We start from the raw sequence: 27,955 nt of genomic DNA on the forward strand, positions 1-27,955 counted from the left end.
GGTCCTGTGCCCCCGGCCCGCGCCGCCTTCAGCACCGGTTCTCCATGGCAGCAGCGCAGCCCCGGAGGGCTGGCGGGGGGGGGACGGGGTGGAAGGAGGCGGCGGGGAGGAGGGCGGCGGCGGCGGCGGGGGGGAGGCTGGCGGCGCCGGGCCGGTCATGACGGCGCTGACACCGCTGATGGTCCCGGAGCACTTCCCCAACGTGCCTCTCATCGCCGTGACGCGGAACCCTGTGTTCCCCCGCTTCATCAAGATCATCGAGGTGAGGGCCCGGGCGCCGGTCGGTGCGGGGCGGTGGGGCCGTCCTTGAGGGTGAGCGCAGGGCAGGGGCCGTGCCCCGGCCCCCGGCTCCCCGCAGCGCTGCCCGGTGCAGGCTTCTCGTCACGGCCGGTGCTGGGGAGCGGCCGCAGCCCCTGCGGCCCTTGGAGGCTCCGCGGTCGGTCCCTGCAGGCCGAGCGGGCAGCGGGTGCTGAGGCTCCGGCTTTCACGGGGATTGCATCAGAGCCGGTAACGCCGCTCGTGGCCGGCAAGGGCAGCAGCGATTCACACGCACATGGTCAGGGGGTGAAGGCTGAGCAGATGTGGCCTTGCTTTAGCTTCATGGGCCTGGGTCACGGCTCCAGCCATGACATCGGGGAACGGAGAGAGCCTGGCTCTGGTGGGAGCAGCGCTGCCATAGGGATGGAGCTCTCGGAGCGCGATCTTGCCCCCGCACCCTGCTGTGGCTCTTAAGAGCCGTACGTTTCTGTTCGCTGTCAGTTGTCTTTACTTGAACTGCCAGGCCCCAGGTGCCTTCTCCTCGTGAAATGCAGCTGTTTAGCAACAGGTACTCGTAGTTTTACACCTCAGTCCTGTTCCACCGGCTGATGTTGGAGTCAATGGAACAGGAACTGCATCAGGATTTCCCCGGTCCTGCACTGTTATTTATCGTGTTACTTCTCCTGACGGTATTTTCCTGCATGTCCAGATCTAATTTGTGCAACTTTTAGTGTCTTTATAGATATGTTGGGTAAGGAAAATCTTATATATTATGATGATCTTCAGACATGCCCTCATACGACACTTTCATGCACAAGTCATTGATTTTAAGTGTCTTACACTGAGATAATTGTTAAATGCTTTCTCTTACCTTGCAAGTTCACTGTGCTGCCATTTGATACTTTATTTCCTGATAATATGAAGTCTCTCCAGTGAACGTGGGACTCTTCTCCTTTCTCTTAATGCCTCTGACATGCACAAGCACTGCTTTTAAGCATTATGCAGAATTCAAGCAGGTGTGCCAGGACGAGGACAGGCCAACAGCAGTGGTGCTGCTCCTGCTGCTCTGTCACAATCATCCTCTTCATTGTCAAAAGATGCTGCGAGGGCTGGAGCAGCTCTGCTCTGGAGCCAGGCTGAGAGAGCTGGGCTGGGGCAGCCTGGACAAGAGAAGGCTCCTGAAAGGGAGACCTGAGAGCAGCTCCAGTGCCTTAAGGGGCTGCAGGAAACATGGAGAGGGGCTTGGGACAAGGGATGTAGGGACAGGCCAAGGGGAATGGCTTGAACCTGCCCGAGGGGAGACTGAGCTGAGCTCTTAGGCAGAAGCTCTTCCCTGTGAAGGGAGCTCAGTCAGGGCTTCCCCGTGCCTGGCCTTACACACTGAGGGTGCAGAGCTTACGGAAAATGGATCCCTGATTTCATAACTGTTGTCGTCCCAGGTGAAAAATAAGAAGCTGGTTGAACTGCTGAGGAGGAAAGTTCGTCTCGCGCAGCCGTATGCTGGTGTTTTCCTTAAAAAGGATGACAAGTAAGTCTTTTCTCTTGATCTTGTTAAAACATGAGCTGTTTCCATCGCTAGGCTGCATTTACACAAAAAGCCATGGTCTGATTTTGCCTGCCTTGGATAGGATTACAGGAACTGTGGTGGGCTTGGACCAGCCCATCTCTTACTATGACAGTTTTCATTGCCACCACCAACACTGCAGGAGCTTGAGCCTTTCTTTAGAAAAGGCTGTTTTCTGGTGGGGAACTGAACCTGTGGCAGGGAGGGTTGGAATTTGGTGATCTTTAAGGTTCCGTCCAACCCAACACAGTTGTGATTCTGTGGCTGTCCAGGCTGGTGGGTGGTGTGGAAAGGGGCTGCATGGTGGTGACAGTGAGGATGAAGTGTGGTGTCCTTGCTCCTGAGGCCAGCTTAGAATTCTCCAACCAGTGAATGTTTCCTACCTGCTTACTCAGGATTCTGAATATCTCCTCCAATTTCTTTTCCCCAATAGCAATGAATCTGATGTGGTTGAGGATCTGAACGAAATCTACCAGATGGGAACGTTTGTACAGATTCATGAAATGCAGGACCTTGGCGACAAGCTGCGTATGATAGTCATGGGACACCGAAGGTAAGTGCTTGTTCTGCCACTGCATCTCTCCAGCCTCCCAGTACCTAAAGGTGTAGTCTCTTAATCATCAGAAGTCTGGGTCTATGGTTCTGTACCTGGTTTAAGCCAGCAACTTATGATAAAGGTGCAGTCAGCTGCGCTTGGCCTCTCATTCACCCCCCAACAGGCTAAATCAGCGCTCAGTTAACTTTTCTTGTATGGCAGCTTACTGTAAATTCTCTTTGTAAATCCTATCAGGATCTACCACTTGATTACTACTTGTTTACTAAATCAAGCCTTATTTTGAATAAAAGACCAGCTCCATCTTGTCAAAAACCAGTCAGCATCACCTTTGTCAAAGGTTGAAATTTGACTTCAAATGCAACTTAGGCTCTTTTCATGCTGAGGAAGTGAAATCACACGTAACAGAGGGTAAATCATTGTACCTGGTTTCTTTTGGGTTTCAGGATTCGTATAAACAAGCAGCTAGAGGTTGAGCCTGAGGAGCCTGAGAACAAACAGAAAAGAAGGAAACAGAAGCGCTCCAAGAAAGAAACTGAAGAGGAGCCTGGAGCAAAGGACCAAGCTGTGGAATTGGTACTAGATCCTGTAGCTGCTCCCTCCCAGGAAGTTCTCATGGTAGAAGTAGAGAATGTGGTTCATGAAGATTTTCAGATCACAGAAGAGGTTAAAGTGAGTGAATTAATCCTACAAGCCTGAGCTTGGCCTGTAGAGCTGCACCTACATTTCTTGCTTAAAAGGAAAAGTTCTAAAATCAGGCTCTAATATCACACTTCAGAAACCTCTTCTTTCTCTTAGGGTCACTGCATGGGGGCTTCCATGAAAATAATGATTTTTTAATGACAACAACTCAGTTCCTTAGAACTGATCACTTCCAAAAGTTGCTGAATGAAGAGGCTGGGCTGGGCTTTAGTCTGTGTCATCTCCTTTGTCAGGCTGAGTCTTTGCTCCAAGGGGACTTGAGTGGTCAACCTGAACATATCTTCTGGCCAGGAACCAGTTGAGTTTTGCACGTGCAGAAAACCACCTTCTAGAACCAAGTGGGTTGGAAAAGACCTTTGAGATCATTAAGGCCAGCCCCAGAACTGCCAACACCAGCACTAAACCCTTATATAGCCCTTCTTGCCTTTCCTTGCCCCCCAGGAGGAATAGCTGCCCCCACACCAGGCACCATCACAGCACACCATTGCAGCGGCTGTATTTCTGTGCCCCTGCACTGGCGAGTTTGGGGAATGTCAGCTGTACTTGCACTGAGGCATTGTTTGTCCTTTTCCAATGTTTTTGCTGATGAAATTTGTGTTGTGTTTATAGGCTCTTACTGCAGAAATTGTTAAAACCATCCGGGACATCATTGCCCTGAACCCCCTGTACAGGTACGTGTTTCCTCTGCCACCTGCTTTGGGTACGGCACAGGATAGGTCCTATGGCAGATGACTGGGATCCCAGTGAAGCTCACTGCAACAAGTATCATGGCCTGATCCATGTAATGTGAGCATAGGAAGAGTCCTGGCATACTGACACCCAGAAATTCTACATAACTCTTATGATAGCATTCCATGTGTATGGGTTTCTGTATCAGAGATCATTCCTTTTATCAAGTGATTTATGCATGTGTTACTGAGTTTGTTACTGAGTGCTGGCTTAGCCAAGTTTTTAAGGAAACGGTTCTTTGCTGTGAAACTGAGCTGCATTTCATTTCTATGTTAGTAAATAACTAAAGATATTCCCTTATGAGTTTAACAGAGCACTTTGGGCTTTATTACCATTTTTTCAGAGAGTCGGTACTTCAGATGATGCAGGCTGGACAGCGTGTGGTAGATAACCCTATCTATCTGAGTGACATGGGTGCAGCACTGACAGGAGCAGAGTCACAAGAACTTCAAGACATCCTGGAAGAAACAAGTGTAAGATGAAGCTTTTAACTAAAGCTCTGCTAGCTGAATCGGAAGGGTGGCTCTTGTATGTTATGGTTTCTTTACAGGCCTCAGTACAAAGGAGACTTCAGTGCTATGTTTGATGATACTGTAGTATCAGTGACTAGGTTTGTGTTGAAGGCTATAGTAAGTCATCAATAAGTTGCCCTTAGGGAAAGGTAGTTCTGCATTGTTGGTGGCATTGCATGTGTGATGTGTAACCGCTGCATGCTTCATCTTTCCTCATCTGCAGGTGCTGGAGATTTCTCCCAGGCAGCCTCTTGGAGCTTTTTATTCTCTCTTTCTCCCTGGGAGTTGACAACAGTTTTGTGTCTGAACACTCATTTTGTGTTTTATCTTTCCCAGATTCCCAAAAGGCTTTACAAAGCCCTTTCCCTCCTGAAGAAGGAATATGAGCTGAGCAAACTTCAGCAGCGTCTTGGAAGGGAGGTAAGGTTTTCAAGTAACATACACCTCGTATGTATTTCTGTCATATCCACCACTGATGCTTAGTGCAGCCAGCAAAGAATTTTAGAGCAAAGCAATGGTCAATTCTAAATAGCAGTGACCATTTTATACTGACATTAGCAAGGTCTTTGTTATGGGCAGCCACAGTATTCTTGTGACCAAACTGGGATGTTACAGACTGAAAGGATGCAGGATGAGGTGGGTGAAAAAACATTAGCTAGTTTACTGGGCAGAAAAGGTGCTCAACACTATATAGACTCTTTGCCTGTAGCTGCTAGTGGTGTCCCTTAGGGAGTCAGTAAGAACCTCTTCAAGTTCTACAAAAAGAAACTGATAGTCCCACAGCTGGATTGGAATAATCCTGTGCTACAGGACAGGCTGGGTACCACTGGATAGGAAATAGCTTTGCTGGAAAGAACTTTGAGGCCCTCATGTACAGGAAGCTGCCCATTAGCTCCTGTGGCAAGGAAGGCCGAGTGCATACTGGGCTCTGTGTGCAGTTGTATAGACAACAGGTCGAGAGAAGTGGTTATTCCCTTTTATTTGGCACTAAGGAGATCTGCACAGGGTTTTTTCTCCCCAGCATAAACAAAACCTCAAAGTACTGAACCACAGCCAGTGGAGGGAGCTGGAGTATGTCATAGAGTCACTTTTTATATTAAAACATGCTGCAAATGGTCTCCAAGTAGTAGTTTCAGTTGCTGCAAAGGTTATAACAGAAGTATTTGGAAGCATTTGGTTGGCGTTTGATGGGTTATACCAGGAACAGAACAGTTACTGTGGTTGTTGCTTTGTCCAGGTTGAGGAGAAGATCAAGCAAACCCATCGCAAATACCTTCTCCAAGAGCAACTGAAGATCATTAAAAAAGAGCTGGGTCTGGAAAAGGAGGACAAGGATGCTATAGAAGAGAAATTCCGGGAGCGACTAAAGGATTTGATAGTGCCAAAACACGTCATGGATGTGATTGATGAAGAGTTGAACAAGTTGGGTTTGCTGGATAATCACTCTTCAGAATTCAAGTGAGTGCATGGCTGTGTCCTCTCCTGTCAGGGGTGTTTGGAAGAATGAGAGAAATCAGTACAGTTCTGGGAAGCTCATTCCTTGGGAGTTCCTATTGGTTTTTTGTCAAAGTTGTTATCCCTGAATTTAGCACATGATCCCATCCGAGCTATGGGATTGTTCCCCCAGTCTCCTTTGTTTCACTGTAGTTTACCTGTTGATCATTTTAGGTCTTCTCCTGCAGCTTAATGCTGTGAATAAGATCTGTGCTGTTCGTTTCCCCTCCTGAAACATGTGATTCCTTCAGCCTTTCATTTTGGCTCTGCTCTCTTGTAGTTAGGTGTTTTCATTAGATGTGAGAGAAGAGAAACCTCAGCCAGGAATCAGCCCCACCCCACAAAATCCTGGAGGGAATGGGTGTGGAAAAGTCTTGGTCTTTGGATTGATGTTGAAGATTCTTTGTCTCAGGAAAGCAAAAGCTTCTTGAAAATAAGCTTTGATTCTGGGGAAGGGAGTGAAGATCAGAATGAAAGGTTAGCAATGACTGCCCAGATATTGATGTTCTTTTCATAGGCTCCCTTCCGTGAGTAGCTTATATCCCACTTGTTCTGGCTGAAGTTATTTTGGAAGGCAGAGGAGGAAAGCATGAGCTGATTGTGGTCAAATCACTCTTATTTGTGCGTTTCCATCAGTGTTACACGGAACTACTTGGATTGGCTGACATCCATCCCATGGGGAAAGTGTAGTGAGGAGAACCTGGAGCTGACCAGAGCCCGAGCAGTTCTGGAGGAGGATCATTATGGAATGGATGATGTCAAGAAGCGAATTCTGGTAAGGCAGGAATAGGCAGTGTGGCCTATTTGACACTCTGCTTAGCACCAGGCAGTTTGGATGTGTTTCAGGTTATAGCTTTCCATTGAATTTGCATTATTTCATGGATCAAATGAAGCTGTGTGCAAGAACACAATGTTCTGTAAGCAGTTCATGTGTTTAATTGTTCATAGCAATAAAGGTCATATTCTGATTTCAGACTGCAATATACTCCCAGTTTATTTGCTTTGCTGCTGAGTGCTGAGCAAGTGGGTGAATCCAAGAGAAGCAGTCTCTGGTTTAATCCCTTTGTTCAATGAGTATTGCAATGGTTCTGCTTGCTTGGCAAAGCTGCTGCCTTTCAAAACACACAGAAGTGCAACATGAAGAGGGTAGAAGTTAGCAAAGGGCACGTTTGCCTCCCAGCTTTTACCTATCCCTAGAGTTGTGTTGGATGCTGAAGGATTTATAGTCTGAAATACAGCCTTCACAAGAAGCAGATAGGGTGGGTTTCAGGGTTGCCTTGTTCCCCTGTTTCTGTCACTTTTGCCCGAGGATGCCCCATCTCACCTGTGCTTGCTGTGGTTAGGGAAGCTGAGACATCTAAAACTGTGTAAGTATCCAGAGGGAAAAGAGGTGCACCAGCATCCTTACTTAGCTTCTCCTCTTGCCTTCCCCAACTCCTTTGAAGACCAGTTTTGTGTGATGCTCATTCTGTAATCGGTGCTTGACCTGGTAAGTGTGTTTTGGTGTTGGGGCAGTTGCCCTCTGTTCACTCTGGGTCTTCATCTGCTCTGCAGGAGTTCATAGCAGTCAGCCAGCTGCGAGGGTCCACCCAGGGGAAGATCCTGTGTTTTTATGGCCCCCCTGGTGTTGGCAAGACCAGCATTGCCCGTTCCATTGCCAGAGCCCTGAACAGAGAGTACTTCCGCTTCAGTGTTGGAGGGATGACGGATGTAGCAGAAATAAAAGGACACAGGTCAGTATAACTTGGGCAGTTTCTCTATCCAGCTCTTGTTACTAATGTGGTCAGCATAGAAACCCAGCTGAAGCTGATGTAATTTACATCTCTGTTCTGCCAACTCTTGCTGACAGGAGTTGGGATATAGGGAAAAAAAGAGAGCAAAAGGTGGAGTTTGGAATATAAATCCTATTTGTGTCTCTTAAGTGCAGTTGCTCTCTGTTTCTTGTGTATGCTTATGGAAGACCCTTGAAAAGCTGTGTGAGCTACCCAAAAGCATTGGACTACTGTCAATTGCTAATTCGTGTCTGTCTATAGATGCCAGCACTGGATAATAGTGACAGATTGAACATGTTCAGATGTGATTGACTCTTGGTTTCTGAATAATCAGGTGGGAGGTGCTGCATGAGGAAAACTTGGGAAGAACATTCATGGGGAAAATAAGAAGAAATTAATACAAACTTGATAGACCCGAGCCTGCCAGGGTGATTTTTTCCTTCCACATACCCCTGAAAATAAAATGAGCAGTGCCTTCAACTAGGAAGAGTAGCTGCTCCTCAGTGTGAATTGAACCTGTGAGGTTCTGCCCTGTATGGTACAGAAGCAGAGATTAATGTTTATAAGGCCTGTAGGGACAGGTCAAGGGGAATGGCTTGAACCTGCCCGAGGAGAAACTGAGCTGAGCTCTGAGGCAGAAGCTGTTCCCTGTGAGGGTGCTGAGGCGCTGGCACAGGGTGCCCAGAGCAGCTGTGGCTGCCCCATCCCTGGCAGTGCTCAAGGCCAGGTTGGACACAGGGGCTTGGAGCAGCTGCTCCAGGGGAAGGGGTCCCTGCCCTGGCAGGGGTTGGAGCTGGAGGAGCTTTAAGCTCCCTTCCAACACAAACCATGCTGAGAACCAGCATGTTCTCTGCTCTGCACCTCTTGGCATACACACTGTTACTTTGCTTCTGCATGTTCCTGCATGCCAATTCCATCCAGCAGAATGATTTACATTTCTTTACCCACAAAACCAAGAAGTCACTGTTCAAACAGCCTTATTCTCAGCATTACCTCTTTTCTTCCAATTTAAGTGGTTAAAACTAGAGAAAAAACCTGCCAAAATTCATGTCTGATCTCTACTAGGAACAGACTCAGTGGGTCTTGGTGCTTAGTATGGTGATGGGTAGACTTGTTTCCCAGCAGGATATACCTTTTCCATCAGCTGCATTCTGTGTTGTGTGATGTGTACTCTACAATGGTTCCCTAAATACAGTCTCTGATAAAACAGGAGAACGTATGTTGGAGCTATGCCAGGAAAAATCATCCAGTGTCTGAAGAAGACCAAGACAGAGAATCCACTTATCCTGATCGATGAGGTAACGTATCTGATCTTTCTGCTGGTCTTCTCTCATGGATCAACTCTTGTCCCAAATAGGAAAAGTAAAGCAGCAGATCTCCCCAAAATCCAAGCCCTGGGGGTGTAATTTACGTGTTGCTGGGCTCTCAAGTTCTTTGGGTGACAGTGACACAAAGACCCTTTTGTTTTCTCTCCCTGCCTCGGTGTGGGTACATCAGTGTGCACAAAACCGATGATTGTCAGAGTCACTCAGCAGGTCTAAAGCAAGAGTCTAAGGAATGAGGTGCTTACAGACAGTCTGTGGGCTGATTTGAGAATAAATGAGTCAGGGCTACCAACCTGTGGAAAATCAAATAAGGACAGCACATAATAGCAGGTGTTTGGGATGGACTGAAGTGACCTCTAGCTTCCTTGTGTGCCATGCTTGGAAAAGACCAACAGCAAATGGGAATGGTATGGGGGGACCAAGACACTGGGTAATGAGTTGCAGTGTAATGTAACCAATGAATATCTTGATTTGAAAGGTAATGAAACCTTTAGGTCATGGAACTTTTAAAGTGGTGGTGGTGAAGAGCCTTGTGTTGGCTGCAGTAGCAAACTGTGTTACATCCATCTAGTTAATACTTAAGGAGAAAAAGCAATAGAGAGCAGCCCTCGTTTGGCCTCTCCTGAGGACATGAAGCATCCTGAAAGAGGCAACAGCCTTGGACATGGTCCTGGGCAGCTGGCTCTAGGTGCTGTCATCCAGAGCAGTGGGGTTGGACAAGATCATGGAACCACAGCGTGGTTTGGGTCGCAAGGGACCTTAAAGCTCCTCCAGATCCAGCCTGGCATTGAACACTGCCAGGGATGGGGCAGCCACAGCTTCTCTGGGCAGATGACTTTGAGAAGTCCCTACCAGCCTCAGGGAGCCTGTGGTTCTGTGAAAGCAGCAAAGTCGCTACCAGAGCTGTGGTAAGTGCCTGTGTATGGGCACTTTGCACCTTGGACAGGTTTCTGGGCTCACGTATTATGGAACTGATACAAGCCAGCACCTTGCAGTCCTCATAGTGCTTCTCTACAACACTGTTAAAATCTGTGTCTCCTCAAGTGTGTTGTGCTCACGTAGTGGGGACTTGGGTGAATGCCCCAAAACTGCCAGACTGGTAGTGGCTGTTTCTGAACAAACACAGGAAGGTTTTCAGGTGGAGCCATGAAAGAATCTTCACGTGAGAATTTATTGTGGTCTAAAACTTCCTGGAGCTTTGAAGGTTTTTCTCCCACAGGTGGATAAAATAGGAAGAGGATATCAGGGGGATCCATCCTCAGCCCTCCTAGAGCTCTTGGACCCAGAACAGAACTCGAACTTCCTGGATCATTATCTTGATGTTCCTGTGGATTTATCAAAGGTATTTCTGTCTTGTACAAAGGCTGTGGAGCTGGAATGTGTGAATGTGAATCACTGCAGAGATCTCCTGGCCATGAAAAGATGCTGATGGTTTATTTAGATGGGATTGAGACACGAGTGCTTCAGACAGAAAAACACACAACTGAAAGACTGCTGCTTGGAATAAGGCAGCCGGTTAATGAAAATGCTTAATAGGATCTTGTAATGCTTCCAGGTACTTTTCATTTGTACTGCCAATGTAACAGAAACCATTCCAGAGCCCCTGCGGGATAGAATGGAAGTGATCAATGTATCGGGATACGTAGCAGAAGAGAAACTTGCAATTGCAGAGGTAAGAGAAGACACTGATGCACTCTTTAATCATACCTGATAATTCAGATTCAGGCTTAAATAGTCCAGAAAAATGCAGACATGTAGCATTTTGGACAGAGTTCCTCTGATTTGAACAACCCAGTTAAAGGAACTCCAGTGTTTCATGGGCTGTGGATTCCAGCAAATGGCATTGAGCAGAATGAAGTGGTGAATTGGCTTTTGTCAGAACTACTAAAGGATGTGGGGGATTGTTTCTTTCAGAGGTACTTGGTCCCTCAAGCACGAGTTCTGTGTGGCTTGGATGAAAACAAAGCCAAAATCACGTCCGATGTCCTGACGCTTCTCATCAAGCAGTACTGCAGAGAGAGCGGGGTGAGGAACCTGCAGAAACAGGTGGAAAAGGTGAGGGGAAAGTTGTGTGTCACCGTGAGCATTGTGCTTCAGCCTCCTCAGCTCCTCCTACAGAAAGAAATCACTGTCTCACCCAGGTATTGAGGAAATCTGCCTATAAGATTGTGAGTGGAGAAGCAGAGACCGTGCAAGTGACACCTGAGAACCTGCAGGACTTTGTAGGAAAGCCCATCTTCACTGTGGATCGCATGTATGAAACCACTCCTCCAGGAGTGGTGATGGGTCTGGCCTGGACAGCGATGGGTGAGACAAAATGACTTGGGGGTTAATGTCCACATTTATGATCTTCCAGATGGAATGTGATAGTCAAACTGAAGCCAGTGAACTTCTACCAGCACCATTAACTCATGTGGCCTTTTTAGATCCTGACTACTTCTTCCCTGAACAAGGGGCCCTTTGTTATTCCCTTTCCCCAGGTTCATTTTAGCCTCACGCCAGCACATTTCCACTTTATGCTCCATATCCCATATGAAGCACATACATTAGGAACAGCAGTAACTAAAGGCATAAGCCTGTTCAGAGAGGACAAGACCTTGTCTGCTCCCTTAAAAGCAGGAGGTGCCATTCTGACTTAAGGCAGGGCTGAGGCTTCCCTGGATTACTTTCATAGTAACTTGGGGAAATACAGCAGAGGATACGACTCCTGCATCCTCTAATTGACACTGGGTGGAATTGAAGAGGGAAATGATGAGTGTGGTGAAGTTAAATAGATGTCTGACACTGGAAAGCTGAGCTGGCCAGAAATGTATTATGGGATGAGCTCATCCTACTTCCTGGCTATGAAGAGCCTGAAACCATTCTAGAATTGATTATTTGCACTAAATAGGGGTTGCATTGTATTGGTGGAGTGCAAAGGCCAGATGGAAACTTGTCATTGTGGTGCCCTGGAGGTTTCTGGCTAGCTGCCTTGAAGGGACTTGGAGAGCAGGTTTCAGCTGCTCTTTGCAGAGAGCCCCAGTTCCAAACTCCTGCCATTGCTTCTGCATCACTAAAACCTTCTGATTTTTCCTTTTTTTCTCAGGATGTTGGTTTTGTCTTTTCTCTCTTTAGGAGGTTCCACTCTGTTTATTGAAACATCCCCGAGGCGACCCAAAGACAAAGAAAACAAGGATGGGTCCCTTGAAGTAACAGGGCAACTGGGAGACGTAATGAAAGAGAGTGCCAAGATAGCTTACACATTTGCAAGAGCCTTTCTGATGCAGAAGGACCCCAATAATGACTTCCTCATATCTTCCCATATCCACCTTCATGTGCCAGAGGTAAACTGATGCAGAGTACACAGAGCATGCATAGCAGCCGAGCTGGCTTGCTCCCCTGAAATGAAGCTGGGAAGCACTTCATTTGTGTGCAGGATACCCTCTTGTAGCAGTAAAACTGGGGGCAGGATAAAGGCATTTTCCTCTGGATCCCATGAAAGCATTCCTGTCAGCCTGAGTTTGATCTCAGATAAATCCAGACTGGCACTAGTTCGGATCTAGATGTTTTTGGGCTTTCCAAAGTGAATGTTCTCTTCTGCCTTGAGTGATTTTCAGTTTTGTCCTCCACTGGTTTGCATCTCTGGCTGCTCTCTCCCTTTTGTGCTGCTCACCTCTGGTACTTTGTTTTCATGGTTGGCTTAGGCCAACAAAAAGCTTTGAAGGATTCATGCTCTGGTTTTTGCTGGTGTTGCTAAACATGAATGAGCTGAAGGCAGGAGGTTGTGATGATTTGCTCTCTTTTATCCAGGGAGCAACACCAAAGGATGGACCAAGTGCAGGGTGTACCATAGTAACAGCTTTGCTATCACTGGCCATGAATTGTCCAGTGAGGCAGAATGTGGCCATGACTGGAGAGGTGTCATTAACTGGAAAAATTCTTCCTGTTGGTGGAATCAAGGAGAAAACTATTGCGGTGAGAGCTCTCCTCTTGTCTCTGTGCACTGGGCTCTGCAGTGGCTGTCACAACCACAGCAGTCACTGCTGTACTGGGAGAAACCTGCTGGGGGAATGTGGGGATCTTGGGGTTGTCTCTGGCTGTGAGGAGGGAGATAGGATTTCAGCCTTGCAAGAGCATCTGTGGTGATCCAGTTACTGGACTGGAGGAACTAAGGGAGATGTAGAACATGATCCATCCTTAGTGCCATCTGTAAGGAATCCCCTTGCAGAATAAGGGCAGATGATGCTCCTGAACAGCTGTTTGTGTTCTTGCTGTCTAAAATGAGTGTTTCTAGGAGGTGGATTGATTCTTAGGACTCAAAAGCCTCCATCCCATTGTTCTCCTGCAGGCGAAGAGGGCAGGTGTCACCTGCATCATTCTGCCATCAGAGAATAAAAAGGATTATTACGACCTTGCTGGATTCATTACAGAAGGACTGGAAGTGCATTTTGTTGAGCACTACAACGAGGTATTTGATATAGCGTTTTCTAAGCTGGATTCTGGTGGATGATGTTCAACAATTCCATGGCTGGAAGGTGGTTTGTCCCCGAATGCTCAGCCCCCACAGAGAACTGGGGTGACCTGAAGTGGGACGTGAGTTATTGCTGCTGGGCAGCTGCTGAAATGAATTATAGCTTTACTAGAGTAAAATATTTCTCACTCTTTACTATGGAATGTTGATCCAGTGACGTGTTTGCAATAAACTGTTACATTTTACGTAAGGAACATGCATGTTTTCAGCCACCAGCCCCGGAGCCTTTTTACCACCCCTCTGGTCTCTTTAATTACAGATTTTTCAGTCATTGCTCTGCAATTAATGAATGCTGATGGGGGGAAAAAACCATTTAACGACAAGCAGAGCTTGGGGGTGTGATTGACAGAGATCACATTCCTGAGGTGCTGGTAGTGGAAGTGCCTTGCAGAAACCTCTCCCTGTCTTGGCTTACAAGGGGAAAGTGAAATTCCAAGAGCCAGTTCAGCAGAGCTCATGCATTCAGTGTGCTCAGGCAGCCAAGCCACCAGCATCGTGGCCTTTATCAGGACCAGTGTGGCAGCCAGGCCAGGGCAGTGACTGTGCCCCTGCACTGAGCACTGGTGAGGCTGCACCTCGACTCCTGTGTTCAACTCTGTGCCCCTCACTACAAGAGAGACATTGAGGTGCTGGAGCAGGGCCAGAGAAGGGGAATGGAGCTGGTGCAGGGCCTGGAGCACAAGAGAGATGGGGAACAGCTGAGGGACCTGGGGGGTTCAGTCTGGAGAAGGCTCAGGGGAGACCTGATGGCTCCCTACAGCTGCCTGAGCAGGGCAGTGCTCAAGTCACTGTCCCTGGAAGCATTCACACCCCATGCAGATGAGGGTCAGTGGTGGCCTTGGCAGTGCTGGGGGACAGCTGGGCTTGATCTCATTTCCAGCCTAGCTGAGTCTCTGAGTGAGCTGCTGAGGGACATGTTTCTCCCCACTAAATCATGGGTCAGTACCACCAGAAACAACTCCAGGCTTAAAGCCAGGGCAGACCTGGACAGGCTGAAGCAGAGACACCACCGTCAGTCACTGCACTCCTCTTGTAAGAAAGGACTTTATTGAATTAAGAGTCTGTGGAACTCAGTCCTTCTTTGCAGCAGCTTTCCTCATGGCTGCCAGGACATTGCTGAGCTCTTCCCGCTTCCGCTTAGCCCGGATGTGAGTGCCGACCTGAGGGCAGAGGAGAGCATTCAGCATCATTCCAGCAGGGAACAGACACAGCTTCTTGACTGACTGCCCAAGGCAGCCACTGGAAATGAATGCCCTTCATTCCTTCACTCCAAATGGTAAAGCCCTGGTAAGCTCAGCCCCCATTTGCCCAGGCTGGGCAGTCAGGAGCTACTCACCCCTGCATCTCAGTAGCAGTTCCTCGCTTATATGGGACAATTCACTGCCCCCAATGAACCCCCAACCTGGTGAATGGTTCCCAGACTCTATCCCAGGATTTTTCTTCCTCTTCCCAACACCAGATTTGCAAATGATGCAGAAAGAGCAAAGGCAAAGTGGGGACTCCTGGGCCTTGGGGCCTTTGTGTCTATCTCCCACTCAACCCAAAGAGCATTCCCATTACTCTTCTCAGCACAGACTGGCTGCCCCATCCCTGGCAGTGCTCAAGGCCAGGTTGGACACAGGAGCTTGGAGCAGCTGCTCCAGTGGAAGGGGTCCCTGCCTGTGGCAGGGGTTGGAGCTGGAGGAGCTTTGAGGTCCCTTCCAACCCAGACCAGTCTGGGATCCTCTGATGATGGCAGCTGGACCTACCCGTTTCTTAATGAACTTCAGAGCACGTTTATCCTTGGAAACTTTCAGCAATTCCATGGCACGTCTCTCATAGGGAGCAAAGCCGCAGACTTCCCTGATCATGTCTCGCACAAACTTGGTGTGTTTGGTCAGGCGCTGCAAGAGAAATCCATGAATCCAGGAACATCAGTGGTAACTGACTCAGACTGGAGAGCAAAGCACCCTGGCAAACACTGGGCTGAGGCCCTGATGTATTCAAAGCCAGGCTGGACACGGGCTTGGAGCAGCTGCTCCAGTGGAAGGGGTCCCTGCCCTGGCAGGGGTTGGAGCTGGAGGAGCTTTAAGGTCCCTTCAACCCAAAGCAGCCTGGGACTGTGTGACTCAAACACCACAGCTAAGGACCGTGTTTCATCAAAGCAGGTAACAGCTGCCAAGTGCAGTTCCCTCTTTGTGAGCACATTCCCTGAACCTGGATAACTCCTGATATTGGTCATTACCAGGCTGGTCTGGGGGACACCTCCCGTTACCGACCGCATTCCCACTGCGCTTGACCCGCACCCGCCCGCTGCGCCGGTACCGGCTGCTTCACACCCATCCCTCCTGCGGCTGGGGCTGGCCCCGGTCCCTGCAGCTCAGGGGCTCCCCCCCCGCGGAGCTCAGGCGGTCCCGAACCAGGAGCCCCCGAGTGCCTCCCCCTTCCCGGCAGCCGCGCTCCGGTACACGGGTGTCCGGTACCACGGACCCGGGCCCGGCTCATACTCACCCCGCGGCGGCGGCACTGCCGGGGCTTGGACACGTTCTTGGTCACCTTGTAGCCCTTGTTGAGGCCCACGGCCATGGGGTACCGGATGGCCATGGCTGCGGACCGGGATGCTCAGCACCGGCACCGATGAACTCGGATCCTACCGGCCCCGCCGCCCGCTCCGCAGATGGCGCCGCACCGGAAAGACGGAGCGCGCGAGGAGTGCTGGGACAGCCGCGGAGAGGCTGTGTCCATAGAGGAGATGGGAGGGCGACCCCTGGCGGCTGGTGGTGCTCCCGCCTGCAGCCATGATCCAGCTCTGGGGCAGCAGCACAAGAGGGACGTGGAGCTGATGGAGTGAGGCCAGAGGAGGCCATGGAGCTGCTGCGAGGGCTGGAGCAGCTCTGCTCTGGAGCCAGGCTGAGAGAGCTGGGCTGGGGCAGCCTGGACAAGAGAAGGCTCCTGAAGGGGAGACCTGAGAGCAGCTCCAGTGCCTAAAGGGGCTGCAGGAAACCTGGAGAGGGGCTTGGGACCAGGGCCTGTAGGGACAGGCCAAGGGGAATGGCTTGAACCTGCCTGAGGGGAGACTGAGCTGAGCTCTGAGGCAGAAGCGGCCGAACCCCCAAGGAACCGGGGCGGAACCGGCGGAAGCTCCGAGAGAGCCGCGGCGGACTCCGCCGTGTGTGGCACCAGGCCAGGCAGCGGCTCCAGGCCAGGAAGCGGCTCCAGCCAATAACAGACGAGGATTAGCGAGCCCCGGGCTCGCTGCACCAATGAGAGGCGGAGGGAGGCGGGGCTTCCCCCCGGAAGTGGCCGTTGGTACGAGAGGCGGCGGCCGTTGTCCCGGGTGCTGCAGCTATGTCGGAGCGGAAGGTGTTGAACGTGAGTTGGGGGGGATGCCCCGGTTGGGGGGTGCTGTGGGGCCGGGGGGTGTGTGGGGGTGGGGCTGGCCCTCAGAGCGGGGGGGCTCGGGGGGTCTGAGGTCTTTGGGGTGAGGATCCCTCCGCTGGGGCAAGAGGCTCAGGTGCTAGGACCGCGGACGGGTCGGGGCTGAGGACGTGCACACAGCACCAGCAGCAGCACCAGCAGCAGCTGCACCAGCACCAGCAGCAGCAGCTGCACCAGCAGCAGCAGCACCAGCAGCAGCAGCTGCACCAGCACCAGCAGCACCAGCAGCACCAGCAGCACCAGCAGCACCAGCAGCACCAGCAGCACCAGCACCAGCAGTACCAGCACCAGCAGCAGCAGCACCAGCAGCACCAGCAGCACCAGCAGCAGCAGCACCAGCAGCACCAGCAGCACCAGCAGCACCAGCAGCAGCACCAGCAGCACCAGCACCAGCAGTACCAGCACCAGCACCACCAGCAGCAGCACCAGCAGCAGCAGCAGCACCAGCAGCACCAGCAGCACCAGCAGCACCAGCAGCACCAGTAGCAGCAGCGCCGGCTCCGCCGGGTGCATTCAGCCCCTGGGAGCCCGGCCGCTGCAGCTCGCACTGCCGTGGGTGGCTGTGCCCAGCACGCACACGGCTCCGCTCTCTCTCTGTAGAAATACTACCCCCCAGACTTCGATCCTGCGAAGATCCCGAAGCTCCGGCTCCCGAAGGACCGGCAGTATGTGGTGCGGCTCATGGCCCCCTTCAACATGCGGTAAGAGCGGCTGTACCAGGCAGCAGGCGGTGGCTGTGGGAGAGAAGCTGGCTTGGGAATGGTTTCCCCTTCATCCAGTGCAGAGGAGCTGCTGCCAGCAGCTGGGGGAGGACACGGAGCAGAAGGAAGGGGCTGAAAGAGATGCTGGGGGATGGGAGGGTTGTCTGACCTGTGCTCCGTTTCCAAAGGATGAAAACCCCGAAATAAATTGGACTTTTCTTGGTCTGTTCCCTGTTTTGTCATGTGTTATGAGCCTTCCTTTTCCCTTTCCCAGCTGCAAGACCTGTGGGGAATACATCTATAAGGGGAAGAAGTTTAATGCCCGTAAGGAGACCGTTCAGAATGAGGCGTACCTGGGGCTGCCCATCTTCCGCTTCTACATCAAGTGCACGCGGTGCCTGGCAGAGATCACGTTCAAGGTGAGATGTGGCCGGGGTTTTCTGTGCTCTCCCTCCCTGTGCAGCCTGTGGCCATCGCTGGGTGCTGACCCTGTGGGGAAGAGGTGTTTGTTGGGGTTTACCTGCACTATGGGTGTGCTGTCGGGGTTAGACTAAAGCCAAAACACAGCACTGCACTGCTAGCAAGGAAATTAACCCTGGCGCAGCAAAGACTGGCTCTGAGCATGTGCTCTTTAGTTTATCTTCCCTTATCGTGGCTGTTTGGTTCTGAAGTGTCTCTCCCATCGGTGGCTGGGCTGCAGCAGCGCCAGTTGGAGGAACGGGAGGGCTGTGGGTGATTGTCCCTGTGGTGAACTGTGTGCGTGTGGCTCCGCAAGTGGCCACAGGATGGCTCCGGTGATTTTCCTGCCTCGTTCCTTAGACAGATCCCGAGAACACAGACTACACCATGGAGCATGGGGCCACGCGCAACTTCCAAGCTGAGAAGCTCTTGGAGGAAGAGGAGAAAAGAATGCAGAAGGAGAGGGAAGAGGAAGAGCTCAACAATCCCATGAAGGTAGGAGAACGTGGCAAACCTCTGCTCTGGCTGAGGGCACCTGAGCAAAGCAGGTGGCTTTGTAGCCATTGCCTTGGTTCTTCAGGCTCCCAAGGTGTTAGTGTGCTCTGGACAGGCAGGACACAAGTCTCTGCTCTCAGGTGGTTTCCTGCTGTGCTAGCACTTTTAACAGGACACGTCTTGCCCCAGTTTTTCCTGTCCTGTTAAGACCCCAAAATGAGGATGACGATGATGATCCCCTTACGGCTTCCTGCTCTCTATGGGGTGGTGCTGGCAGGCTCTCCTACCTCAGATAATCCCATTCATCTCTGGTCACCCAGGTCCTGGAGAACCGAACCAAGGACTCGAAGCTGGAGATGGAGGTTTTGGAGAACCTGCAGGAGCTGAAGGAACTCAACCAGCGCCAGGCAAACGTGGACTTCGAGGCCATGCTGAAGCAGTACAAGGAGCTCGAGGCAGAACAGAAGCGCAAGGAGCAAGAGGAGGATGAGCAAGAGATCAGGTGAGTGGGCTGGGAGAGCAGCTGGAGCTGCCTGTGAGGAGGATGGGGACAGTTTGTCATGGCGGTGGTTAGGGGGGGCCTGACTGCCCCATGGAGAGTGAGTTCCTGCCCGGCCGCAGCTGCACATCACAGTGCTCCCAGCCTCAGGCACTGCTCGAACCTGGCTTCTTAGGTGGATCCCATTGCAGTGCTGCTGGCTGCCAGCTGCCCTCACTGCAGGGAGCAGGGGGTGCTCCAAGCCAGCTCTCAGCCCTGGCTGGCTCTGTCCCTGCAGAGAGATGCTGGAGCAGGCGCAGAACCGCCGGCTCCTGCTGGACTCAGACTCTGATGAGGAGCCTGTGAAGCCACACGTGAAGCCTGAGGCCAGAATGAACCCCACAGACATCCTGCAGGAGGTGAGTGGGGGCAGAGGCTCTTCCCCCAGCCCAAACCCGCTATCCCGGGCTCTGTTGCCTGTTTTGTGCCTGCTCTGTGCAGTGCTGCAGCCTAGTGTCACGCTTGAGCAGCTCCAAAAGGCTGTGTCCCCGTGCACTGAGCTGGAAGGGGACAGGGATCAGTTGGTGATTTTAGACCACGTCTGCTGACAAAGGCTGGGCTGGAGCAGTCCCCACCTCGCTCAGGACATGGCTTCCCTTTCAGCTCCAGCAATTTCTAACATTCCCCACAGGGAATTCAATCAGGAGCAAAGATTTCATCAGCTTAACTGGTGAAAATACTGAAGCCCTTTCACTTCTTGAGGGGAAAATACACATAGAATCATAGAACAGGGGAATCAGCTAGGCTGGGAAAGACCTTTAAGGTTACCAAGTCCAAGCAGCTTGCAAAGGATGGACTGGCCTTTGCCTTGGTGATGCTTGAGGCTCCGTTTCAGTGCTCTGAAAATCACAGCAGTGAAACAGCCACCCCTCCTTTGGGACAGCCCCTCCTTTGCTTCTGTTGTGTCCGTGCTGGTGACATGCAGAACAAAAGAGCTTTCAGTGCCTGGCTCACAGGGGAGGGATTATCCCCACAGACAGACCCTGGCAATGCTGCTCTGTGGTGTGGATCCATGTCCAGGACCTCTCTTGGGTTGGGGGAATCAAAGCTGCTGTGACCCTGAGCTGGGCTGGGTTAATCTGAGCCATGTCCCCTGGCCCAGCACTGATCCCTGGCCCAGGGGGCTTTGGTTCAGTGGCAGGACCACCTGCAGGCCCATGGTGCTGCTGGGGGGGGGAGGCAGCCCTGGGGGTTGGACACAGGGGCTTGGAGCAGCTGCTCCAGTGGAAGGGGTCCCTGCCCATGGCAGGGGTTGGAGCTGGAGAAGCTTTAAGGTCCCTCCCAGCTCAGACTGTTCCAGGGTTCTATGCTCTTTCTCCTCAGCATCCCATGGCCACACAAGGCTGGGTTCAGCTCTCCCAGGCAGTGGGACCTTTGTCTCCAGGGGCTGTTCTGCAGCCATTTGGATTCGTATCCCTGTTGTTTGTAGCTTGTGCTGGTCCCTACAGGGGCAGAACACCCACCTTGGCTGCTCGAGCAGCTGCCCCATGGCTCTTGCTGTTTGTGCTGCTGGTTTTACCACTCCTTCCCCTCCAAAACCCCCCTGACCTCCTGCTCCACTCTGCAGGACCCCCAGCCCCAGAGTAAGAAGCTGAAGACTGAGAGCTGGGAGCGGAGCGTGGGCAAACTGAACACCAAGTCCCAGCTGGCTGGGCTGGTGACAGTGAGGAAGCAAAAGCCAAGTCCTGCCCTGGGAAATGGCACAGGGAACCAGGAGACCACGGCCAGCACTGGTAACTGCCCGGGCAGGGATGCGCTGTCCTGAACTGGGGCATCAGGGAGGGAGCTGGCAGCATGCACATGGTGTTCAGCCCTGTCTTCAGAGCATCAGTGCTCTCAGGTCGAGCTGGGGACAGATGGGCCCACAATGGTGTGAGAATGGGGGGGGTGGGGGTGTCCCTGTCTCCAGATGTCCTGATGGAGAAGAGGCTCCTTCCTTGTCCTTGGCTGTCAGCCAGGGCCTTGGAGACAGAGCCTCAGGGCCAAAAGCTTCAAACAAGCATCCTGGTGTGCCCATAGGGTGCTGGGCACAGTCACAACAATGAGATAGGGATGCAAAAGCAAACAAATGGCTTTGTTTTGGGGCCTGATTATAAAACCTACCAAAGTGTTGGGGTTTGGAAGCTTTAAAGCAAGCAGAAAGGCTTTCCAGCACCTCACCATCATCTGCGTGTCCTGGGAAGCCACAGGATCCATGGATTTACGGAAAGAGTCAATGAATTGATCAGTTCTGGGCTGGTTGGCCCCAAGCCTTTGGCTCGCTGAGCCCCTCCAGGAAGCTCCTAGGAAGGGCAGTGCTTGGAGTTGCCCTCTCTGGGCTTTCCCAGCCTCTGCTTAGGCAGAAGAGGGCTCGGTTAAACCTTGGGGCACCCCTGGTGCTTCCTCCCGTGCAGGAGGCTCCAGCTGAGGTTTAACCTTGTCCTGGTTGGGTTCCAGCCGCTGGGAGCAGCCGGGAGGTTTGGGCCATGGGAGGGCTGCCCCCGACGGTCTCTGCTCTGCTTCCAGGCTCGGCTCCCAGCACCACCTCCTCCCTCAGCTTGCTGGGGGTGTACGAGGACAGCGAGGACAGCGCAGGGGACTGATGAGGGCACCGGGGGCTCCTGTTCCTGCTTCCAGAGCCCCAGTAGGAGCTGGCACCGCAGCAGGGAGCCCAGCGGGGCTCCCGGAGCGTCTGCACCCCCAGCACCTCCCCTGCCTGCCCAGGGTCGGTGCCGTCCTGCAGCAGGGAGCAGAGCCCGGACGGTGCCTTCCTCACAGGACACTGCTGCTGTGTCCCAGTCTGGCTGTGCCCGGATGCAGCCAGCCCTGCACCACAGCGGGTTGGGAAGCACCAGGGCCAGTCCCAGGACTGCACCTTTGTCCCTTCTGGTGGCACCTGCTGCCCTCACCCCCTGCTCTGGTTTGTGATGCACCAACCTGCCCACAGCAGTAAAGGGACCTCAGGGCCTTTCTTCCCTCCTCGCCTGCATCCCTGTGAGGAGCAGGGGCAGGTGGGTGCTCAGCACCCCTCTTGTGCTGCAGGAGGATGCCCTCACCCCATCTCAGGCCCTGGGTGGCTCCTGCCCCCTCCCCGTGGGGCTCAGGACCTGCTATTGCAGGGTGAGCTTGCATCCCTCATTGTGCTGGTGGGGGGACACATTATGGGGGGTCAGGGCTGTCCCCCCTGTGCCCCAGCAGCTCCATGCTGGACCTTCCCCATGGCTGAGGGGGTTTCCTGGTAATAAATTGGATCCATCTGAGCCAGTTCCTTCTTTATCTTCCACTGTGGTGTTTCCTTGGGGGGGGAGGGGGGGTGGCTTCTGCCTGTGGGGACCCCACTGCAGTGGGAGCAGCTCCACCACCCATCCAAAGGCTGGAGCACCCTGGGGTGCCCCCAGGGAGCCAGCACCAGGCCAGGATCCTGGAGAGGGACCTTTGTTCTGGGAAGACAATGGGGGGGGGGGGGTGAGCCCTTCTGCCCCCCCAGTGCTGCCCATGGGGCTCCCCCAAAGGGCAGGGCAGGGGGCATCAGGGCCCCCATGAGTCCCTGGGGCTGGGTCACCCGGGGGGGGGTGTCCGTGTTCCCCCTTTTCCCTGTGCCCCGACCCCCAGGAGCAGAGGGGGGGGGGGTCCTGCAGCCGGGGGGGGTGGGCCGGGGACCCCCGCTCCCCTGTGGGGGCTCCCGATGACCTTTCCCCCCCCGCCTCTCCCTTCAATCCCCCCCGTGGGTTCCCCCCCCCCAGCGAGGCGGGGTTGGGGGGTGGGGGGGGGGGGGCCGGGGGGCTCCGGTCCGCGCGGCGCTCGGCGGCGACACAAAGCGGCTCCGGGCGGCGGCGGCGCGGGGGGGGGCCCCGCCATGGCCAAGTGGCTGCGGGAGTACCTGGGGCGGGGGGCGCGGCGCTCCCCCCCCCGCCCGCCCCAACCCGACTACAGCGGCCCCGGCCCCGCGTCCTCCCCTCGGCACCGGCTCGTGCGGGTGGCGGCCGCGGGGCCCCCCCGCGGCACGGAGCAGGTGGGAGCAGGGAGCGGGGGGATGGGGGGGAACGGGGAGAGGGAACCCCCCCCCAAGGGGTCGGGGGGAGCCGGGGAGAGGGAACTTGGGATGGCGGAGGGGGGAGCGGGAGAGGGGGACAAAGGGAGCGGGAGGGAGGCAGCGGGGACGGGGCCGGGAGCAGCGCGCTCAGGACTGGGGGAGCCCAAAGGGTCCCCGGGGGGGGTTCGTGGGTCCCGTCCCACCGCGGGCACCGCGCAGGGACCCGGCGAGAGCGAATACTCGGAGCCGTGCGAGGGGGAGCAGGAACCGGCGCCCGAGGGCGGCTGCGAGGACCCCGCGGAGGCCGCAGGTGGGTGCCCCCCCCCAGACCCTCCCCAGGTGTGTCCCCCCCAGACCCTCCCCAGGTGTGTCCCCCCCAGACCCTCCCCAGGTGTCGTCCCCCCCAGACCCTCCCCAGGTGTGTCCCCCCCAGACCCTCCCCAGGTGTCCCCCCCTCCATGTCCCAGCTCCGCCTGTCCCCAGGAAGCCGTCGGGGGCGGCCGCGCCGGGGCCCGCAGCTCTACGACACCCCCAGTGAGGAGTGGGAGGCGGCCGGGGACGGCCCCGGTGCCGGTGGGAGCCGCCGGAGCCGCCTGCCCCGCGACGACGAGCGCCCGGCCGATGAGTACGACCAGCCCTGGGAGTGGAAGAAGGATCACATCTCTCGGGCGTTCGCAGGTGATGGCTCCGCGGCACCCATGGGTACCACCGCTGGGGGATCTCTGCACCCACGGGGTCCCCCAGCATCCATGGGTACCACCCCTTGGGTCCTCCAGCACCTATGGGTACCATATCGGCATCTCCTAGCACCCATGAGTACCACCCTGGCATCCCCCTGCACCCATGGGTACCATCCCAGGTTCCCCCAGCATCCATGGGTACCCATCTGGTATCCCCCCGCACCCATGGGTCCCACCCCTTGGGGACAACAGGAGACCATAGCAAGGCAAAGCTGTAGTGGGGCCATCTGGAACATTCCTTTGTGGTCTGACAGCGAGCGATGCCCGACCGCAGCAGCACCCATAGGTGCTGACACCCTCCTTGTCCCCCCAGTGCAGTTTGAGAGCCCCGAGCGCTCCCCCAGCCTGTCCCGGCAGCTGCCGCGACCCCCCCGAGCCCCCCCGGGCACCGGCTGCCCCCCCAGCCCCCGGCACGTGGACACCTCGCTCCCACTGGAGAAGCAAGTGTGAGTCTGGGTCCCTCCTCCATGGGGCACCGTGGTGTGCAGGCAGCCCCCGGAGGTGCAGGGACCCCATGGATGGGTGCCCCATGGGATGGATGGGAGCCCATGGTGTGCAGGGTGCCCCACGGTATGCATGGTCCCTTTGGCACGGTTGGCTGTGCCACGCCATACCCGGTCTCCACTGTGTAGAAGGTGCTCCGTGGGGCAGTTGATGCTGCTGGCTCCATGCAGTGGGGCTGGTTCCCCACGGCACGGAGGGTGCCCCACGGCACAGGGGGTGATGCTGTGGCCGTGCAGGTGGTACCACGGCCCCATTGGGCGGGCGGGCGCTGAGACACTGCTGGCACTGTGCCGGGAGGGCAGCTTCCTGGTGCGGGACTGTGAGACCAGCCCTGAGGACTACTCCCTGTCCCTGAGGTGAGCATGGGGCCGGGGGGCACCGGGGATGGCACAGAGGGGGTCCTGTGCGGAGGAGCCGTGAGCACGGGTTGCATCCATGGCGTTGTGTGTCACTGCTTGTCATTGCATGTCATTGTGTGTCTTTGTGTGTCATTGCATGTCATTGTGTGTCATTGTATGTCATTGCATGTCGTTGTGTCATTGCATGTCATTACATGTTGTTGTGTGTCATTGTCATTGCATGTCATTGTGTGTCTTTGTGTGTCATTGCATTGCATGTTGTTGTGTCCCATTGTATGTCATTGTATGTCATTGTGTCATTGCATGTCATTACGTTGTTGTGTGTCATTGTCATTACCTGTCATTGCGTGTCTTTGTCATTGCATGTCATTGTGTGACATTGTGTGTCACTGTATGTCATTACATGTCATTGTGTGTCTTTGTGTGTCACTGTATGTCATTACATGTCATTGTGTGTCACTCACCGATCCCATCCCGTGCCGCAGGAGCAGCCATGGCTTCGTGCACGTGAAGCTGACGCGGACACGGGAGCACCAGTTCACACTGGGCCGCGCCGGTGCCGCCTTCCCCTCGGTGCCCGCGGCCGTGCGGCACTACACAGCGCGTGCCCTGCCCGTGCGCGGCGCCCGCCACCTCTCCCTGCTCTACCCGGTGGCAGTGCAGCCCCTGTGAGCAGCAGGGACCCCCTGACCCCAACCACCCCATTAAAACCGGTGCACCCCCAGCCCTTGCCCTGTGGGTTGTAGGCACAGCGACGCTCTGGGCCCTCTTGGTGCTCAACTCAATGGTGCCTTGGGACCCTGCTCTGTCACCGGGTCCTGATCCCACCATGTGGACTCCCACCCTTGTCCTAACTCCCCTTTGTGTCCAGATGAGCCCCCCCATCTTCACCACAACACTTGTGGGGCGCTGCTGGGGACACCCCCATCAAAGCCAAAGCATGGGGGTGGTTGCTGGGTCCATGTGGGGGGAGCGGGTGCTTCCTGCATGGTCACCATCACACCCCTGGCATGAAATGAGGCCATGGGACCACAGAGCGGGTTCCTTGAAATGGGCCACCCGACACGACCTGTCCATAAGGGACAGACCAGGCCGGGTCACTGGGGGCAGCAGCGGCTGTGGGGTGACCCCACACAAGAGATGCGTGGGGTGATGGGTGCTGCAGAGCTCCTTTCTTGGGTGCAGAAAGGCAGAGCTGGGGGGGGACACCCAGCCCAATGGGACACGGAGCCCCTCAGGGCCGGTGGGGAATGGGGGGACCCCATCCCCGGTGCCACCCTGCCTGGTACGTGCAGTTCTCCATCTCCTTGGGGGGCGGCAGCAGCTTCATGGGGGCCAAGGGCACCACATTCATGTAGATTTTCGTGTCTGGGGGCCAAGGGGTGTTGGGGGGGGGGGGCTCTGTCCACAGAGATGGGGCACAGAGACTGGCCCAGCTGGGGGACCCTCAGGGGACCCAATGGGAGAGGCCTGCAGGCAGGCAGGGGGTGCAGGCACAGGGGGATTTGGGCACAGGGGCACTTGGGGCAGGGAGGGACGGGAATGTTTGGGCATGGAGCAGGGCACAAGGGGAGGTGGGGACAGGCTATGGGGGCAGAGGGACCTGGGGGTGTTTGGGCAGGGGCCAGAGAGGCACAGGAGCAAACAGGGACGGGGCTACCTGAGGTCCTGCTGAGCCCCCCAGGGCTGCTGCCAGCCCCCACTCCAGCCCTGCAAGCACACCCAGCTGCAGACACCCCTGGCACCCCTGGTGCTGCTGGCACATGGGTGCCAGGATGGAGAGGACAAGCAGGGACACTCACCCGCTGGTGGCCTCCAGCAGCAGCAGCTGTGAGGGGAAAGCAGGTAAGGATGACCCTGTCCCCATCCCTGTCCCCATCCCTGTCTCTGTTGCCATCCCTGTCCCTGTCCCCACCTCTCCTGCAATGCGGCCACCCCAAACCCACCGAGCGCCTCCCTCCAGACCCCCCACAGTGATGCCACCCCTAGGACCCCCCCACCCCCCCCATAAGGCCGTGTCCCAGGATCCCCACCGGTGGCTGCGCTGTGAGGGGGGATCCCGACGGGCACCCGGCAGCGGTGACGCCCGGGGTGGTTCCCCCGTGCCCGGTGCAGGGTGAGGAGGGCGCCGGGGATTGCGTTCCCGGTGCTCACTCGCAGCCGGTCCCGGGGCTCGGCCGCCGGCAGCCCAGGGTCAGCTCCGCACCCGCAGCTCGGCTGCTGGGGACAGCGCGGGGGTCAGGGGGGGCTCCCCATAGAGCCGGGCTCGCTGCCTGCAGCCGCGCCCCGCTCTGCACCTCCGGCCCCTTCCTGTCCCCCCCCCGTGTCCCCCCATCCATTCCCGTCTATTCTATTCTATCCTGTCCCCACACCCATCACCCTCCTGTCCCCATGGTTGTCCCCTTCCTCTGTGTCCCCAACCCCTCCCTTCAGGACAGACGTCCCCAGGACCGCCCCAGCCATCACACAGAAGCCAGCCTGACCCCTGCCCCCCAGAATCCCTGTCCCCAGCCCCATGGCCCCTCCACCATCACCTCCGTCCCCTCGAGCCAGCCCTGTCCCTGCGCTCACCACCAAGGAGGGGGCTGAGGACCCCGAGCCCCCACATCCGAGCACCAGCGCCACCCCAGAGCCCCGCTCCGCAGGGCTGCGTCCCCGGGGGGTCCCTGTCCCCAAGCCCTCCTTGTCCCCAGAGCGCTGCTGCCCCTGAAGCCTCCTGGCCCCTGTCCCCAGCGCTGCAGGCTGTGATGCCACCGCTGCCTGCCCCTGCTGCGCGGCTCCGGGGAGGGGGACGGGACCGGGATGGGCACAGGGACGGGGACTGGGACGGGGACCAGGAGGAGGCTGGGGCAGGGATGGGATGGGGGACACGGTCCTGAGCAGGGCCAGGGGATGGCGGCTCCTCGGGGGAGAGGGGTCCCGGCTCGGCTCCATCCCAGCCCCGCAGGCAGGACCCCAGAGCCGGCCGGGGACCGGTGCGGCCTCAGGGGCAGAGCTGGGGGGGTTCGCCCCATGCTGGCAGCTGCCCCCGCACCCGTGTCCCATCCCAGGGGCACTCAGTGGGACCCTGCTCCGGGCCACGGGGTCCGCAGGAGGGAGGCTCCGGTTCCCCCCACACCGAGGGCGCTGCTGGGGGTGTCCCTCTCCGTGCCCCCCCTTCCATGGGGACGGAACCCACCGGGGGTCCCAGCACCACTCCCCCCTTGGACTACATCTCCCAGCATGCAGCGGGGCGGTCCCGGGGCCAGGACTACATCTCCCGTGGTGCCCTGCGGCCGGGGCAGACTGGGGCGGGGCGGGGGGCACCGCTC

General features: G+C 55.4%; 4 protein-coding genes across 4 annotated transcripts; 3 read left to right on the plus strand and 1 right to left on the minus strand.

Moving 5' to 3' along the window:
- The first annotated feature begins 112 nt into the window (after positions 1–112).
- LONP1 (lon peptidase 1, mitochondrial) lies at positions 113–13,557 on the plus strand. The gene is made up of 18 exons (XM_034070699.1): positions 113–262; positions 1,698–1,786; positions 2,256–2,375; positions 2,822–3,047; positions 3,687–3,748; positions 4,150–4,279; positions 4,655–4,738; positions 5,556–5,776; positions 6,449–6,587; positions 7,367–7,545; positions 8,795–8,882; positions 10,129–10,251; positions 10,465–10,581; positions 10,824–10,964; positions 11,051–11,216; positions 12,024–12,232; positions 12,699–12,863; positions 13,237–13,557. Exons 1-18 carry the CDS (start codon positions 158–160, stop codon positions 13,396–13,398), a joined length of 2,526 nt encoding a protein of 841 aa, XP_033926590.1. The 5' UTR covers positions 113–157; the 3' UTR covers positions 13,399–13,557.
- An 887-nt stretch (positions 13,558–14,444) lies between these two features.
- On the minus strand, positions 14,445–16,117 carry RPL36 (ribosomal protein L36). Its single transcript, XM_034070810.1, has 3 exons — positions 15,910–16,117; positions 15,168–15,302; positions 14,445–14,579 (listed from the first exon to the last, which is right to left on the minus strand). Exons 1-3 carry the CDS (start codon positions 16,000–16,002, stop codon positions 14,490–14,492), a joined length of 318 nt encoding a protein of 105 aa, XP_033926701.1. The 5' UTR covers positions 16,003–16,117; the 3' UTR covers positions 14,445–14,489.
- A 588-nt stretch (positions 16,118–16,705) lies between these two features.
- YJU2 (YJU2 splicing factor homolog) lies at positions 16,706–22,268 on the plus strand. Its single transcript, XM_034071001.1, has 8 exons — positions 16,706–16,770; positions 17,437–17,537; positions 17,812–17,956; positions 18,357–18,491; positions 18,812–18,993; positions 19,268–19,388; positions 20,597–20,762; positions 21,535–22,268. Exons 1-8 carry the CDS (start codon positions 16,747–16,749, stop codon positions 21,609–21,611), a joined length of 951 nt encoding a protein of 316 aa, XP_033926892.1. The 5' UTR covers positions 16,706–16,746; the 3' UTR covers positions 21,612–22,268.
- A 596-nt stretch (positions 22,269–22,864) lies between these two features.
- SHD (Src homology 2 domain containing transforming protein D) lies at positions 22,865–25,353 on the plus strand. Its single transcript, XM_034070925.1, has 6 exons — positions 22,865–23,020; positions 23,261–23,351; positions 23,525–23,719; positions 24,095–24,227; positions 24,522–24,641; positions 25,130–25,353. The coding sequence occupies exons 1-6, from the start codon at positions 22,865–22,867 to the stop codon at positions 25,314–25,316; spliced, it is 882 nt and encodes a 293-aa protein (XP_033926816.1). The 3' UTR covers positions 25,317–25,353.
- Positions 25,354–27,955: the final 2,602 nt, after the last annotated feature.

The sequence above is a fragment of the Melopsittacus undulatus genome, chromosome 19 (genome assembly GCF_012275295.1).
Source record: "Melopsittacus undulatus isolate bMelUnd1 chromosome 19, bMelUnd1.mat.Z, whole genome shotgun sequence".
NCBI lineage: Eukaryota > Metazoa > Chordata > Aves > Psittaciformes > Psittaculidae > Melopsittacus > Melopsittacus undulatus.